The sequence below is a fragment of the Taudactylus pleione genome, unplaced genomic scaffold (genome assembly GCF_031769625.1).
Source record: "Taudactylus pleione unplaced genomic scaffold, aTauple2 ptg000251l, whole genome shotgun sequence".
NCBI lineage: Eukaryota > Metazoa > Chordata > Amphibia > Anura > Myobatrachidae > Taudactylus > Taudactylus pleione.
This window is the reverse complement of record NW_028284653.1, coordinates 5,803,238-5,821,044: the sequence shown is the minus strand read 5'-3', so window position 1 is coordinate 5,821,044 and position 17,807 is coordinate 5,803,238. Positions and strand designations below refer to the sequence as shown.

General features: G+C 40.9%; 1 protein-coding gene across 1 annotated transcript in view; it reads right to left on the bottom strand.

Annotated features, from left to right (window-relative positions):
• Positions 1–645: 645 nt before the first annotated feature.
• LOC148515263 (chloride anion exchanger-like) overlaps positions 646–17,807 on the bottom strand; it is a 50,644-nt gene continuing 33,482 nt past the window's right edge. The window contains exons 13-20 of the mRNA XM_088480259.1: positions 16,876–16,945; positions 16,704–16,796; positions 16,522–16,617; positions 6,939–7,163; positions 5,868–5,922; positions 4,090–4,235; positions 3,945–4,001; positions 646–2,190 (exon numbers count right to left, since the gene is read on the bottom strand). Of these exons, the coding sequence (XP_088336385.1) occupies positions 2,167–2,190; positions 3,945–4,001; positions 4,090–4,235; positions 5,868–5,922; positions 6,939–7,163; positions 16,522–16,617; positions 16,704–16,796; positions 16,876–16,945 (766 nt within the window). The 3' untranslated portion in view covers positions 646–2,166. The remainder of the gene's footprint in view (positions 2,191–3,944; positions 4,002–4,089; positions 4,236–5,867; positions 5,923–6,938; positions 7,164–16,521; positions 16,618–16,703; positions 16,797–16,875; positions 16,946–17,807) is intronic.

The following is a 17,807-nucleotide window of genomic DNA, read 5'->3' as shown; positions in this document are numbered from 1 at the left end:
GACTAACACAATCTGACACTGTAAAAAATGACAACTTTTTCTTTTACATTTATTAAACAAATAAGTTTAGTTTATTATACATTTACAAGTTTACATGACAGCATTGACAATCAGTAGCAGGACCAATGTTCAGGAGACTTTGAAGCAGAGGTTCCCAGACGTGGTCCTCAAGGCTCCCCAACAGTTCAGAGATATCCATGGTTGAGCACAGGTGACTTAATTAACACATTGAGTGAGAACAGGGGTAGGGGGTGGGGGGTAGGGATATTGGCACCCCAGTATCACTTAATATGAAACCACTATTCCTATCATACAGATCTGTTGGTAGATGTGGCTATAAGGCAGTGGTGGTGCTCACTAGAGTTAGAATCAATTTTAATACTGGAAGAAGAAGGAAAGAACTCTGTTTTGTGAGCACTCTTATTAATTCTATATTTTTAATCACATTTCTAAAATTTGAAAGAGAGCGAGAGAGGTTTTCAAATTTTAGTAACGTGATTAAAAGTTTTAATATACTTCTATTACTAAGAGTGCTCACAAAACAGAGTTCTTTCCTTCTGCTTCCAGTATTAGACTTAATTGGTACCTCAGTTAATTTGATTTAACCACATGTGTTCAACCATGGATATCTGTAAAACCTGTACTGTTGGGGAGCCTTGAAGACCACATTTGGGAACCTCTGCTTTAAAGTATTTATCAAGTCAATTCATTTAAATTGAAGAACATACATTGAGGGCAGTATGTGATTTGCTGTTAGTTTTCCCTCTAAGAGCCATATTCAATTAGAGAAAAGTCCAGGCTTTTTGCCATCATCGGAGGTTTTGGCTGCAATAAAGTATCGCGCTCGTCCCCATGTATCCCCATATTCAATTTCAAATCGGCGAAAATGGGACCTGGCAAAAATGTAATCAGCAAAAAGTGCTGTTATTTTTTGGGAAATCAGCCTGACACCCCCCAAAAGATGCTCTGACATGGGGGTTCACTATGGGTACCCCCGAATAGCCCTGCTAAAGGTATTTAAATGGTCTCAATAAGTGCTATTTAGCGTCTTTGGGAAAGTTGTGAAGAATAGCATTTAGCAACTTTTTTTTGCAAAATAAGTAGTTCCATCAAATTTGGGGTACATGAAAAGGGGTGCAAGCATATTTAAAGTGGCTAATGTGATTTTTTTTAAAACATGAAAAATCCACCTGCTGCAACCACCTGCAATAAAAAAAACACCTGGGACATACTTGGAGACCCCCCTGAATCTATTTCACTAGTTTAGAAGTCTGTCCCCCAACTTTGTTTTTTTTCACCCCCAAAACGAAAGTACTTTTTTGGGGTGTCCTAATGTACTTTTTAATAATTTTTTTTACACAGAATACCTTTGGGGGACTGTCCAAGGGGTGCAGGGCAGTTTTTGGAAGTTTGTACCCCATAACCCCAATTCTGCACTTTTTTTCACCACATATTCATAGGTGATACTTTTTCGCAGGGTCTGATGCATTGACTTTTCGCACCAGCGAAAAGTCTTAAAAATTGAATACGGGGATAAGTGAGAAATGCGAAAATGATGTAATCAGCGATAATGGCTTTTCGCAGCCTAATTGAATATGGCTCTAAAATGACTAACATTCATTCATAGATATATCGCTGGTACACACTGGCCGACCCGTCCACGATATATCAGCCATTCAATTAAACAGCCAATATATTGGCAAGTGTGTACCCAGCATTAGACTTACTCAGATGGCTGAGATCTTAATCTGACCCTGTGTCTTCAGACGCAGGCATTGGATCTGAGATGAAGGCTGGAGGCATCTTTTTCCTCCTACAGCATTAGCATATATGCATACAGCAGCTGTGCCCAAAGACACAGCTTCTGTGTGCGTACAGTACATTTCTCAATCAGGCCCATAGTACTGTACTTTTCTATGTACTGTACTTTTCTATGTACTGTACTATTCTATGTACTGTACTTTTCTATGTACTTTTCTATGTACTGTACTATTCTATGTACTGTACTTTTCTTTCTCTACTTTTAAAAATAAATTCTTTTTCCAGTCTAGTTTCTTTGTGCGCCTTAATCTGTGTGATTATGCGGGAATGACTGTGTTACATGAGAATAAAATACTAATAGGAGTCATAATCCTTTAATCATCAATCAAGTCAAAACTGAATACATTAGAACTGTGTTTCATGCTGAGCCTGAAAACAAACAAAAATAAATCAAATGATTCTTAAAAAGCCTTTTTAATAAATACACAATTGAAATGGGATAGGGGACCATGATAATGCTTTTATGCCAATGTATTAGAGTAGGTTAACAATAAAACATAACTAAGTTAACAATGAGACTTTAAATATGTATATAATGCATGCATTGTGTTGCCCTCTACAGCTATATCCTACATACACTAGGACTGAATGTAAAAGTGGTTCCCCATATTACAAGTGCACTTTTTTCCCAATGTGTTCTACATTAAGGGATATATTTACTAAAGTGAGAGTTTTGTAGAAGTGGAGATGTTGCCCATAGCAACCAATCAGATTCTAGCTATTATCTTCTAGAAGGTGCTAGATAAGTGATAAGTATAATCTCATTAGTTGCTATGGGGAAAATCTCCACTTCTAAAGACCAGCACTTTAGTATATAGGAATGGGTATGTAATGCCTGCTGTCAGGATGCCTCCTGTCAGAATACCGACAGCGGCATCCCGGTGGTTGGTATCCCGACAGGATTACTTACCCTCCCCCCTTCCCCCCCCTAACCCTCCCCACCTTGCATCCTAACCCTCCCTGTTAGTGCCTAAACCTAACCTCCCACTTCCATGCCTAAACCTAACCCTCCCCCCTTAATGTGTAACCAACCCAACCCACCCCCCAGTGGTGCCTAACATAAACCCTAACCCCTAGGGGTGCCTAAACCTAACCTGCCCCCCCAAACCTAACCCTAAACCTGCTACATTCCCTAAACCTAACCCTTTCCTCCCACGGCTAAAGCTAAGGGTATCCTGGGTTGGCGTCCTTTGGTGTTTTGGCGTCGGGATTAAGATAGGTGTCGGTATTTCGATGCCTATCTTAAGTTCCTTGATGGGATTTCCCTGTTGGTATTGAGACTGGCGGCATCACGGCTGCCGGTCTCATAACTACTATACATCCCAGTAAATATACCCTTAACTGTTTCAGCGGGATGTACAGTAGTTATAATCCCGATGTGTGGCATCTCGGCTGAAGATATCCTGGTGCCGGAATGCCACTACCCAGCTACAAGGCCGTCAACGGAATACCAACAGGAGGTGACATCCCGTCGCCGAAATCCTGACAGCCAGGATGCCGAACATGAGTATAGTGGGGCTGGTTAGGACTTAGCCACAGGGGAGGGAAGGTTTGGGTTAGGTTTAGGCATCACGGTGGGGGTTAGGCTCAGGCTAGGGATGGGGGAGGTTAGGATTAGGTACCCCCGGGGGTGGGTTAGGTACCACTGGGGAGGGGGTTAGGTTTAGGCAGTAAGGGGAGAGGGTTAGGTTTAGGCACCAAGGGGGGAGTGATAGTTTTAGGCACTAACGGGAAGGGTTAGGCTAGGGTAGGGGGAGGGTTAGTGTTAGGATGTACAAACGTAGGGTTAGGGGGAGAAGGGGGCAGGGTAAGCATACTTACCCGACCCTTGTCGGGATCCTGAGTATCGGGATGCCGCTGTCGGTATATTGACAGCAGGCATCCCGACTGCCGGTATTTCATACCCATTCCATGTCAGCTACATCTACTATAGGGATCAATATTTATTTTTGCCATTAAGTTTTACACATGAAAAATTCTAATGCTGCCAGTCTGTGGATGGCTGTCAAACATAGCTACTGATTATATTGCTGTGCGATTATGGAACACTTAATATTAAGGAAATGGTCTAGTTAAACAAGTGTATTTTAAATAAATATGCATTCTGATAAACCTTTACTTACTCTATTGTGTATGGCTCCATTCATGTATCCATTTTCATATATGTAATATTCTTTCTCCTATAACCAGAGAAATACACTTAAACACTTTTATCAGATAGAGCTATTATATAATGATACCAAGAAAAATGGCCAGTCTCTTTGTTACCTGTATAGGTTTCTGATCTCGGTAATAAGTTATGTCTCTTTTGGTCAGTGCATACAGAACAGCGTCATGGACAGTGAGAAACAATATGGAGGACTGGATGTCATCATCAAAGAAATCACACTGAGTTAACTTATCCAAAAGATTGCCTGAAAAATTATATAAAAAAACGAGTGTGTAAACTTAAACCTGACCAGCTACAAGTTGAGTCTCCCTTATCCAAATATTCTGAAATACAGAATATTCCGAAATACAGAAATTTTTGAGTGTGACTGTTTATAAGGTGTATACGAAACAGAAATCAATTTTGTGTATGTAGATTAACTTTGTTTGATGCACAAAATTATTAAAAATATTGTATATAATTACCTTCAGACTGTGTGTGTAAGGTGCAAATGAAACATAAATGCATTCTGTATTTAAAGATTTGTGTCTCATTTCCAAGATATCTGATTATGGTATGCAAGTATTCCAAAATACAGAATAAACAGATATCCAAAATACTCCAGGTCCCAAGCTTTTTGGATATGGGAGACTCAACCTGTACATGAAATAATAAGCTTGGGTTTCTTTTAAAGTTTACTTGCCATGCACTTTTGAAAAATTACATATAATAATGCAGCCTAAATAAAAACCTTATTGCAATGTGCATTATTAATATATACTATTTATGAGAAACAGCAGCTAAAAAACTGTGTCCCTTTATCTCTGTGTCATTAAGACATTAGACATTATGTTATAGCTTGTGACTTCCAGTAGCTGCGGGAACTCCTACGAGTCTTCCGTGTTTTTAAAGCAACAATCACTTTAAAGGCTAACCCAAGCTGGTTTTGCCTTTAAAATGATTGCCACTTTAAAAAACGGGAAGACTTGTAGGAGTTCTTGCAGTGGCTGGAAGTCGCAAGCTATTTTATAAGCCCCTAGGTATTATTTTTCATTGCTGGTGTACACTTTCCTCTGGCACTAATATAAGGGCCTAGGTAACCAAGAAAAGTTAGCTGGCAAGCTGAGTTATAATCTGCTCCCCACAGGGGCGCATTAAGGGAGGAGGGGGCCCATGTTTTTTCCCCGTCAGGGGCCCCCTCCTCACTCCCCGATGGCCGGCAGCACACTGATGAAGCAGTAGACTCTGGGAACTAGTTGGTGATTTCCCTACTGTGCATGCGCAAAATGCCACAAAAATTGGCATTTTCCAGGGGTTTGTGTAGCGCTGCTACAACCGACGTGGGACTTCGGAGATGTAAGTATACAAAATATGGGTGAAGGGTGTGCGTTGTGGGCCCCCCCAGAACCCAGGGTCCCTTGTGCTCCGCACACCCTGCACCCATTATAGATACACCCCTGGATCCCCATCAAAACTGTCAGGCAGCAGTAGGAGAAGTCTTACCACTTTGCCAGTCAATCTTAAGTGCTTGGATGCACAAAGGATCCAGTTTTGCCAATTCACACATGCACAGTGGAACTAGAAGCCCAGACTGGGTACAACACACCCTTCTAGTGCATGCACTTTGCTATTACTAATGTTGGGAGGTATACATTAACCCTAGACAATACAGTTTACCTGTACAGAAACTACTCTGATGTTATCAGGTTCTAAAGTTCTAAAGTATTGAATTTTTTGATTCTTTCTTTTTTTTTAAGTAGAGTAATCCAAAAATTAATTCAAAAGCAAATTTTTATCAAAAAGAAAAAGCTATGGTTACATTTTTTTAAAGGTATCATTTTGTTTAAATCCAGAAATTAGATTTATTGTATTCCAAAACAAATAATCGCAAACTTACTGTCAATGTTAGCAATGTATACGTCGATTTCAATTTTGATATATTCTTTCAAAGTCTGAAAATGAAAACAAATAATGTTACAAGAATAGAAATGGGTTAGAATGTAGACATCATTTGTATTCATTGTCATGGAATATGAATGCACTTCAATAGACATACCTTATAAGGGTATATTTACTAAAGTGCAGGTGTTTAGAAGTGAAGAGGGCGCACCCTTCACTCAGATCCCGGAGTTTGAATGGATGCTGCATGCATGCGCGCGGCATCCATTCAGTGCCGTGATAGGGCTGGGGGAAGCCCAGCTAGTGAGGCTCACCCCAGCCTGACGTTATTTGGAGGCGTGCCATTCGGGCACGCCCCTCAGTTAACGTCACGTATGGAGGCGTGACCTATGGTAATATGGCCACGCCCCCAATTTTGACCGCACATGGCTGCGTCGCCTGCAATAATGAGCACAGAGCACTTAGCCGGCACAGGGCGCTATTACTCGATCTGCAGATATATCTGCTAGGTCTGAACCCACCTTAAGGAACTTTGAGCAACTAAGGATCCTTCACATTTTAGCAGCTTCTCCACCTTACGTCTGAACCGTTTTAACTTAAACTTTTAAAGTTTTTCTGATGGCATGGCATGGGCATGTAGATGGAATGGCGAACTATGCAGAGGTCATTAGATGCAGAGATCTCTCTAAATTTAGACAGATCTTTTGCACCAGGTATGGAACTAGTGCAAATGTGTACTGATTATGTTGGCAGCTAGGCAGGATAGAGGTGGAGTGGAGAAGATCCTACCAGTATATTTATGGATTGTTAGAGGAAAGCCACGCAAGCAAAGTTAGAGCCATAGTGGGAATTGAACGTACAACCTCAGTGCTGTGAGGCAGTAATGCTAACCATTACACCGTCTGTGCTGGATGTGCACTACCTGTGCTTACTGTTTTCATAATGTAAACTATTCATTTACCTACATACTTTCTAGCAACAGTTAAACAAAATACTATATTATAGGGATAGTTGTTAAAGTGGTTTCAAAGTTTTAAGTTCTGACAAAGAAAAAGGAATGTGTTTTTACCATTTTCAGGCTTTTCATTCCTGACACATCAATGAATGAAACTGCTCCAAAATCAAGAATTAAAGTGTGAAGATCAACTTTTGGCACCTCAATACTATTTGGAAGCTCTGAGTTCCAGTCTATGGCAAATGGTAGGTTAATTGGGTTGTTCAATTCTTCCACTCTGCTATTGTCCAGTTCATCATCAGAATCCACATAGTTGTATGAAGTGCATAACACACCATTCTGAAAGAAGCAAAATGTACAGTTACAGTGCATATGATATTATGGGACACCTGACAACGAGCATGAAACCTCTGGCATCGAGCAGGTAATTTAAAAGTAATTAGAAGCCTTACCATGGGGCATATAGTGGTGTCAGGGGCATAACTGTATGTGGCATAATGTGTAATGGCATTAAGGTGTGTGGCATAATGTGTAATGGGCACTACGGTAGGTGGCATAATGTGTAATTAATGGGTATTACAGTGGATATAAAATCACTGAAGCAGTTCAACATTGCTCTGGTGAGGAGATCAGCTGTCCCCGGTATCCTGACTCGGAAATCCTAGTGTGCATGCGTGACCTGAGCTTCACGCATGCGCACAAAGAACCAGACGTCTGGCAGAAGGTGTCAAACAGGGACGGGGGCACCTGAAGATTGTGAAGTTTTCCGCTGTCAAGTTGAGGAAAGTTTGCCTATGGTTAGGAGGATGTGAAAGTGAAGAAAGAGAAAATATGTGAGGATATGTATGTAAGAAGGGATGTAATTAGATAGGGAAGCTATGAAGGTTATGTGGGCGGTTCTGGAATCTAAAAATATATATAATGCCTAAGTATACAAATGAGACGCAACCAATAAAATACAATAATAATGTTAGCTAAAAAGCAGCACCCAATAGTAGTGCTGGAAACACTACTCAATTAAGATCAACATAAACCAAGTGAGTATATATATATATATATATATATATATATACACCTAAGGGAGTGCTGGATTAATTGATAATAAATGTAATGCTTATACGACATTACATGTAAATACAGAAATAAAATGAAGATAAAAGATACAGTATAACTAGTATCCTATATCAACAACATATTCTCACAGAGATATATCACTGATGACTGGCAAATATTAGTCACGTGAAAAATGTCATTCAAAGGATCTTGTGGAAATCCACTAGTGGTATAGAAACTTGATTAGCAGAGCCAGTGTGTTAGTATGATTTGCATCCATATAGTCTCACCACTCTTAGGGAAATCCTGAGCAAAGGCAAAGTCCCCACATAGTAATAGTGGCAGGGCAATCTTCTGTGAATCACGTTCCCCATCTGATAGACAGAATCGCCGCTTGCCAATGTGATGACATCAGCGGCAGTGGGAGCAACACATTAGTGCCCAGATATGAGAAGAAGTCACGGCTCTTGGTTTATATTGGTTCTGGAATCTGATAAGCTTGTCTGAAGAGGTGAATTTTAAGGGAACGCTTGAATGTTTGGAAACTAGTGGAAAGTCTTATTGTGCATGGAGGGGCATACCACAGAGTGGGTACAGCCCAAAAAAAGTCTTGTAACCATGCTTGGGAACAAGTAATGCGTGTGTATGAGAGACGCAGACCTTGTGCAGAGTGGAGATGTCAGGTTGGGAGATATTTTGAGATAAGTGAAGAGATGTATGTTGGTGTGGTTTGGTTATTAGCTTTATGTGTAAGTAAAAGTATTTTATATTGAATACGATAGAAGACCGGTAACCAATGAATGGGCTGACAGAGTGGATCAGCAGACAATGAACATTTGGCGAGAAAGAACATCCCTGCAGCTGCATTGTAGCGGCAAGAGTCTGTTTTTGGGAAGACCAGTAAGGAGACTATTGCAATAGTCTATGACTGCATGGATTATACTGTAGTTTTTGCAGTGTCTTGTGTAAGATATGGTCGAATTTTGTATATGTTTTTTTGAATGTATGTAACATGATTTTGAGACAGATTGAACGTGGGGAACAAAAGAATAGAGTCGAGGATGACACTTAGGCAGCGGGCTTGTGGGGTGGGGTTGATTGTCCAGTTGTCAACAGTGATAGAGATATCGGTTGGTAACTACTTTTGGCCAGTGGAAATATAATTAATTCTATTTTGGATATATTAAGTTTGAGGTGGTAAGATACCATCCAAGATGAAATGGCAGAAAGGCATTCAGTGACACGAACCAACACGGATGGTGACAAATCTGAGAGGATAGGTAGATTTGAGTATTGTCCCCATACAGATGATACTGAAAACGAAAAGAGCTGATTAGTTTGCCATGAGAAGACTGAGCCTTGTGGTACTCCAACTGATAAAGGTAGCAAAGAGGAGGCAGAATCAGAAAAGCAAACAGTGAAAGAGTGATTAGATAGGTAGTTTGAGAACCAAGAAAGGGCTGTGTCCTGAAGACCCAGGGATTGTAGTGTTTGTATGAGAAGAAAGTGGTCAACGGTGTCAAAGGCAGCAGAGAGATCTAGAAGAATAAGAAGTGAGTAATGGCCTTTAGCCTTAGTAGTGACCAGATCAATTACTATCTTAGTCAGTGCTTTCTCTGTGGAGTGTTGGTAACGAAAGCCTGACTGAAGAGATTTCAATAAGTTGTGTGAGTTAAGAAAGTGGGTGAGGTGAGTGTAGTCAAGTCTCTCCAGTATTTTGGATGGGCATGGGACCTAGGAGATGGGACGGTAATTTGAGAGAGAGTTAGGGTCAAAATTTTGTTTTTTCAAAATGGGAGTGATCACTGCATGCTTGAACAGTGATGGAAAGATACCAGTAGAGAAAGAGAGATAACAGATTTTAGTTAAAGGTGGGATAGGCACAGGAGACAGAGCTTAACTGATTTGTGAGGGTATAGAATAAAGAGGAGAGGTACAGTAGTAGAGTAGCAGAATACGAAGAGTATAGATACTTCATCTTTATTTGTGGCGTCAAATGATGAGAATGTGCCAGCGGGTTCAGGTAGGGAATTGAGTGGCTGAGAAAGAGCCCACCATTTCATTTCGGATATTATCAATCTTGTCCTTGAAATAGGAAGCAAGATCTTGTGTACATATAGTAGCTGGTGGGTTGGGTGAGGGAGGGGTAGGAAGTGATTTAAATGTACTAAAAAGATGCTTGGGGTTAGAGGCTTGGGCAGAAATGAAAAACTGGAAATATCTTTGTTTTGCAGTGTCCAGAAAATTACGATAAGAGTGGTAAATAGTCTCATATGTGACGAAGTCACTTGGAGTACGAGATTTATGCCACTGACATTCTACTTTACGTAAGAGTTTTTGTAGGTGTCTTGTTAATTTGGAATGCCACGTCTAAGTCTATGTGGAGTGTGATGGGTAGCTGGAGCCACTTCATCAAGGGCTTTTTCTAGGGTCTAGTTCAGGTGTAATACAGCTGTCTCAGGAGAAGTGCACGTAGAAATTGGTAAGAGTAGTTGTTACAGAGAGGTGGCTAGTTGTTGAAAATTAATAGCATTAATATTTCTGTGGGTTTGAGGAGGCTTGGTTGATGCCACTGACATTCTACTTTACGTAAGAGTTTTTGTAGGTGTCTTGTTAATTTGGAATGCCACGTCTAAGTCTATGTGGAGTGTGATGGGTAGCTGGAGCCACTTCATCAAGGGCTTTTTCTAGGGTCTAGTTCAGGTGTAATACAGCTGTCTCAGGAGAAGTGCACGTAGAAATTGGTAAGAGTAGTTGTTACAGAGAGGTGGCTAGTTGTTGAAAATTAATAGCATTAATATTTCTGTGGGTTTGAGGAGGCTTGGTTGATTTGATTAGCATTGTGGTTGACATAATGAAGGAGAGTGTGCAGGTGATAAGGTTGTGATCTGAGAGAGGGAAAAGAGCATTAGTGAATTCAAAAAACTTACTATAGTCTGGTGAATACAAAATCAAGGCAGTGGCCATCTTGATGAGTAAAAGAGTCAGTCCATTGGGTGAGGCCGAGAGAGGAGGTTAGAGAGAGAAGTTTGGAGGCATGAGGAGATTGTGGGTTGTCAATAGGGATATTGAAATCATCCATGATGATGGTGGAGAAGTCAGAGGATAGGAAGTGAGGGAGTCAGGCAGAAAAAATGCTCCAGAAATTTTTGGGGTGGACCAGGTGGGCGATAGATAGCAGCAATGCGCAGAGAGAAAGGGGTGAAAGTCCTGATAGAATGTACTTCAAATGATTTAAATGTGAGTGATGGTACCTGTGAGAGAATTGTGTATGTGAAAGTTGGGAAAGTAATATTCCTACCCCACCTTCTTTACTATTACCAGAGCTGAAGGTATGGACCACCGTGTGAGAGTGCTGCAGGGGAGGAAGTGTCTTAATGTGTGAGCCTGATTTTCGACTATCACCAGAAGGTTGAGGTTTTTTGAAATAAAGAGATCATGGATGGATGTTAGCTTGTTGCAGACAGAGCGTGCATTCCATAAGGCACATTTTAGTGGCTTGGAGTATGATGGGAGGCATTTGATATGTCTGAGGTTTGCTGGATTTACAGTCAGGTCCATAAATATTGGGACATTGACAGAATTTTCAGATTTTGGCCTCTATTCACCACCACAATGGCTTTGAAATGAAACAAACAAGATGTGCTTTAACTGCAGACTTTCAGATTTTATTTGAGGGTAATTACATCCAAAACAGGTGAACGGTGTAGGAACTACAATGGTTATATATGTGCCTCCTAATTTTTAAGGGGCCAAAAGTAATGGGACAAACTAAACAATCCTAAATCTAACATTCACTTTTTAATACTTTGTTGCAAATCCTTTGCAGGCAATTACAGCTTGAAGTCTGGAATGCATAGACATCACCAGACACTGGGTTTCATCCCTGGTGATGCTCTGCCAGGCCTCTACTGCAAATGTCTTCAGTTCCTGCTTGTTCTTGGGGCATTTTCCCTTCAGTTTTGTCTTCATCAAGTGAAATGCATGCTCAATCGGATTCAGGTCAGGGGATTGACTTGGCCATTGCATAACATTCCACTTTTTAGCCTTAAAAAACTCTTTGGTTGCTTTTGCAGTATGCTTCGGGTCATTGTCCATCTGCACTGTGAAGCGCCGTCCAATGAGTTCTGAGGCATTTGACTGAATATGAGCATATAATATTGCCCGAAACAATTTAGAATTCATTCTGCTACTTTTGTCAGCAGTCACATCATCAATAAATACAAGGGAATCAGTTCCATTGGCAGCCATACATGCCCACGCCATGACACTACCACCACCATGCTTCACTGATGAGGTGGTATGTTTTGGATCATGAGCAGTTCCTTTCCTTCTCTTCTCTTCCCATCACTCTGGTACAAGTTGATCTTTGTCTCATCTGTCCATAGGATGTTGTTCCAGAACTGTAATGGCTTTTTTAGATGTTGTTTGGCAAACTCTAATCTGGTCTTCCTGTTTTTGTGGCTCACCAATGGTTTGCATCTTGTGGTGAACCCTCTATATTCACTCTTGTGAACTCTTCTCTTGATTGTTGACTTTGACACCTATACATCTACCTCCTGGAGAGTGTTCTTGATTTGGCCAACTGTCGTGAAGGGGTTTTTCTTCACCAGAGAAATAATTATTTTGTCATCCACCACAGTTATTTTTCATGGTCTTCCAGGTCTTTTGGTGTTGCTGAGCTTTCCGATGCGTTCTTTCTTTTTAAGAATGTTCCAAACAGTTGATTTGGCCACACCTAATGTTTTTGCTATCTCTCTGATGGGTTTGTTTTGATTTTTCAGCCTAATGATGGCTTGCTTCACTGATAGTGACAGCTCTTTGGATCTCATATTGAGAGTTGACAGCAACTGATTCCAAATGCAAATGTCACACCTAGAATCAACTCCAGACCTTTTACCTGCTTAATTGATAATGAAATAACAAGGGAATAGCCCACACCTGTCCATGAAATAGCTTTTGAGTTGATAGTCCCATTACTTTTGGCACCTTAAAAAGTGGGAGGCACATATTGAAACTGTTGTAATTCCTACACCGTTCACCTGATTTGGATGTAATTACCCTCAAATTAAATCTGAAAGTCTGCAGTTAAAGCACATCTTGTTTGTTTCATTTCAAAGCCATTGTGGTGGTGAATAGAGGCCAAAATCTGAAAATTCTGTCAATGTCCCAATATTTATGGACCTGACTGTATATTCCATTGTGAGTGGGGCATGTGGGTGTGCCTGGATTTGGGGATATGTCACCAGCTAATAGAAGTACAAGGAGAGAGATATAAACATAGTTGTATGAGGTGTATGAAGGTTTTTTATGGCGACAGGTTGAGGGTGTTATTGTCAATGTGTATAGATAAGTAAAAAGGTCATGTGTGTTCACAAGAGGGGAGTAGATTATTGAGGCTGCAATGTGTACAGAGGGATGAGATGCAGGTAGAGTGAAGGACGTGATAGCCTTAGAGAAGATACCATGGAGTGAAATAAGAAAAAACAATATTTGGTACATGGTGATTTTTGAATAAAATGAGAAAATCTTAGAATAGTACATAAACAAATATAAAGTTTGATTTAGAAATGACCTGCTCTCAGAACGTGTTTAACATAGTATGCAGCAATTAGTAGAAATTCGATACAAAATGGGGAAAAAAACATAACAGACACATTTTCTAACTGTTCTAAATGTACTAAGAAAAACCTAAGGAGTTTTAGTGCTGACATCGAAGTTTTGATTTATGGTAATTAGATATAAATGGACTGCAGTTGGAGTTTTAAATTCTGTGTGTACAGATTATGGCTGTTCTTTAAATATTTATTCGCTGGTGAAGAAGGCAGAGCAGTGTCTTTATTATCTGTGTATACTTATCAACTTATAGCCTTATAAATTTTTATAGGTGTACTGTAGAGAGCATACTAACCCATTGTATCACAGCTTGGTTTAGTAACAGCACTGTGGCGGACAGTACAGCTTTACAGAGAGTAGTCAAAACAGCAGAACATTTTATCAGTCAATGGTTATCTTCTAAACAGGACAAATTTAATAAACAGTATCTGAGGACAGATGGAAAGCACCATTACAGACTGTGACAATCTTAGTTATGGTATTTTGTCCTTTTACCATCAAAGAGGTGGTACAGCTCTATTAAAACATGGACATCCAGGTATAGAAATAGCTTTTTACCCACAGCTGTTGCTAAGATGAATGCTAAACGAGCTATTTACTTTTAATTGTTTTTAGAATGTAATGTCATAATTTCATTGTCCATGTATGAATATGTTTCTTTATAGAATGTCAAATTAACAGAATATAACTGAATTGGAAGCAGTGTGTCAGGGCTCAGCCGGGAATTGGCTCTCACTTACTGTCCCGCCGGCTTCCCCTGACATCCCGGGCGGTCGGGCAGCTGGCGCGGTGGCGGGGGAGAAGCTAAGCATTCTCCTCGCATGCAGTGGCTTCCGGGTGGCTGGTGTCTGGCATCGCAACTCCGGACATGGGCGCCGCCATGACAGTCGGCCCATGTGACAGTATCTCCATCCCAGGCTAGGTGAGTGATCAGCTGATGCTGTGCATCTATCAAAGGGTTCCCCTGGGTATATAACTGACCCACTGGTTACAGGAAGTTGCCTGAACAACAGTTGTCTCCTAGTGTGCTATAGTTGAGTTCCCGGTCCAGGTTCCTATCCATCGTTACACCAGCAATGTATACCATCTCTACCTGTGTGCCTCCCGTCTCTGGTGAATATCCATGCAGCAGTGTATACCATCTCTACCTGTGTGCCTCCCGTCTCTGGTGAATATCCGTGCAGCAGTGTATACCATCTCTACCTGTGTGCCTCCCGTCTCTGGTGAATATCCGTGCAGCAGTGTATACCATCTCTACCTGTGTGCCTCCCGTCTCTGGTGAATATCCGTGTAACCGTGAGTCCATCTCCACTTGAATATCTTCTTTGCTAGTGATCTACGTGTCAAGGGGTTATTACAATGCACTGTAGGTTAGTGTTAGTGCCTACCGAGGCATATTCTCTTGGGGGCCATGGGTGTAGTGTCTCTATTCCCGCAGGGCTTGGGTACCTGGCCAAAGGACCGCGACCTGCTCTCGGGGTGCAGCGACGCCCAAATCCCGCTTGGAGGGGTCACTGGCGAACACCATCCCGTCGGTTAGATTCCACACCTTTGTCCGGGTCTCGCCAACACTCAAGACCTGTGGATGAGGAGAACATATATCCAGGCCCCTCATCTCCGCTTCCTCCCGCAACCTAGGCCCACCACGTCCCACATTCCAGTCTCAGACGTGACATAGTGGAGTGGATAGCTGGGCTGTCCAAGTTGGAGTAGGGCAGTTGGGTATGCTATGCACGGCAATGGGGTACCAGTTCAAGCTAGGCCAATTCCAAAACTTGAAATGGTCAAGTCAGAGCCCGGAGCCATAACATTGACAAATTTGTGGAATGTCTTAAAGGGGTTGGATACAGGATGCCGGTGCTCGGGATCCTGGCGGTCAGAATCCCAACATCGGAATACCAACTGGGTCACAATGCCGACAGATGAAGGTAAGTATATTACCCTTCCCCTACCCCTAACCTTCCTTCCCCGCAGCCTGAACCTAACCTGCACCCCGCAGCCTAAACCTAACCCTCTCTGCCTAGTGCCTAATACTAACCCTCTTCCACCACCGCAGCCTAACCCTAACCCTCCCCCTAGTGCCTAACACTAACCCCTCCCCCAACCCCAATACTTACTGTCAGGATGCTGGCATTGGGATTCTGACTGGTGTCGTATTCTGAGTGCCGGTATCCCAACAATGAAGATAATGACTACATCCCACCTGAAGAGAGCTGCATACAGGTTATGGACTTTGATCCTTTTTTTATAGGGAATAGTGGGGTTGAATAGCAATGTTTTTGTGCACAAAATTGATTTACTTGCTCTCTGCTATAATATAAATAAAAGATATTCCACAAAGTATTAGTTTAGAGGTGTGCCCACTTATGCAACCAGGTTATTGTAGATTTTTGTATTTCCACTTTTTTCTTTATAAAAAAAATATTTTTGTTTTTCACTTGCATTTGGTAGGTTGGAAAGGCATATTAAAGGTGAAAAAAGGTTGGACATGAGTTCAGACTGTGCATCACAAAAAGCCACCATTTCAGTTTAGGTTTAAAGAATTTATATCCACTGTATGAAAATACACAATTATCAAGGTCCTCCTGTATTCACTTCTAAACAGTTTAACCAAGATGCGAATTTTAGGGTCTGTGATCTCCTGTGATTGTGTATATACAGATACAACTATGTGTGTGTGTGTGTGTGTGCATATATATATATATATATAGAGAGAGAGAGAGAGAGAGAGAGAGAGAGAGAGAGAGAGGGATTTTTGTGCCTAACTATGATCCGATTATGTATATATATATATATATATATATATATACAAACACAATGTAACAATGTAATCCATACCAGCAGTTTACTGATGGTTAGAAGAGCGCCTAGACAGATATGTAAACCCGTTTCCACAGACAGGGTGGCAGAGTAAGCTCATTGCAATTTTTCTTGATCTAGTAATCACATATATCCTACCACACAGTTAGTTACTATACTACAATTAATGCTATAGTAGCTATAAATTAAAAATATTAGACATACTTACTGATGAAACATGAAGAACACCTTTACTCAGTAGCTTTCTAATTTTTCTCAAAGCCTTATTCCTTTTATGCAAAACCCTCACTGGATTAAATCCAACCTCGAAAAATAAAACAATATTGTACAACACAGTATTATGTCATATATTGTATATTATTCACTGATTAATGGTTTGGTCATACTTACAGCAGACGTGAGCTTATCTTTAAAGAAACTGGAATTGGCAAAAAAGATTGGAGCTGGACATCTAAATATTTTCATTCCTTCTGGCTCATGTATCTATAAAAATGTTCATAGTTATATATACAGTATATGGAATCACGTGTGTGTTTGTCTGCACTTTTAATGTAATACTCACATTTAAATAGTCCTTTCTGTTTCTGTAAATGTTGCTTCTTCCAACACTGGCAATGAGCGTGCATTCAGGGCTTACAAAAACAGAATTAATAAATGACAGTCACTACAGTAAAATATTCATTATGATAATGTTATATGAGGACATACGAATATACATATCAGTACTATGCAGATAACACATTTGTACTTCCACATATATTTACTAAACAGCAGGTTTTCAAAGACTCAGATTATCTCTGACTTTGACTGCTGGATAAAAAAGGGCAATAAACGCAGAACAAGATTAATTTAGCATTTGTTATTACTATTGCTGTTTTAAATTTAAATCCGCTGATCTACCCCTTACATGGGCATAAGAAAGGGGGGGGGGGCAAGGGTGTGGCTCTTCCCCCCCAAACATTTGAAAGGCATGGTGGCTGCGGACAGTCAGGGACTGTGCTTTATAGCAATAGGCTGCACGGCCCCTGCACTGCATGTTGGAGTAGGTGTAGCATGCTATCTTAAAGTTAAAACACTGCACATTACACCTCCTCTTCCGTGCAGTGCAGGGGCTGTGCAACCTATTGGGAGGGGAGACAATTTTATGTTGCCCCCAACATAAAATTGTTTTGATTCCCCTGACCCTTTACAAGCACTGGGCGCTGGGTTTACCCTGCAGCTAATTGAACGCTTTCTCAGATTCAATTAGCTGTGGAAACCCTGCGTGCTAAGCCCAAGAGGGTGGATTTTTAATTGCAACCTCAGGAGTTTCAAGGGAAAAACTGCATTAAAATGCAGACTCTGCATTGAAACGCGCAAAGAAAGCCATAGATTCCAGCACTTTGTGCACAATGTATGGGTTAGCATGCATTAACCCATAGTTTACAGTGTGGGGAAATGCTGATTAATTGAATAACTCTGACCATGAAACCCAGAGCCATTTCCCACACTCCA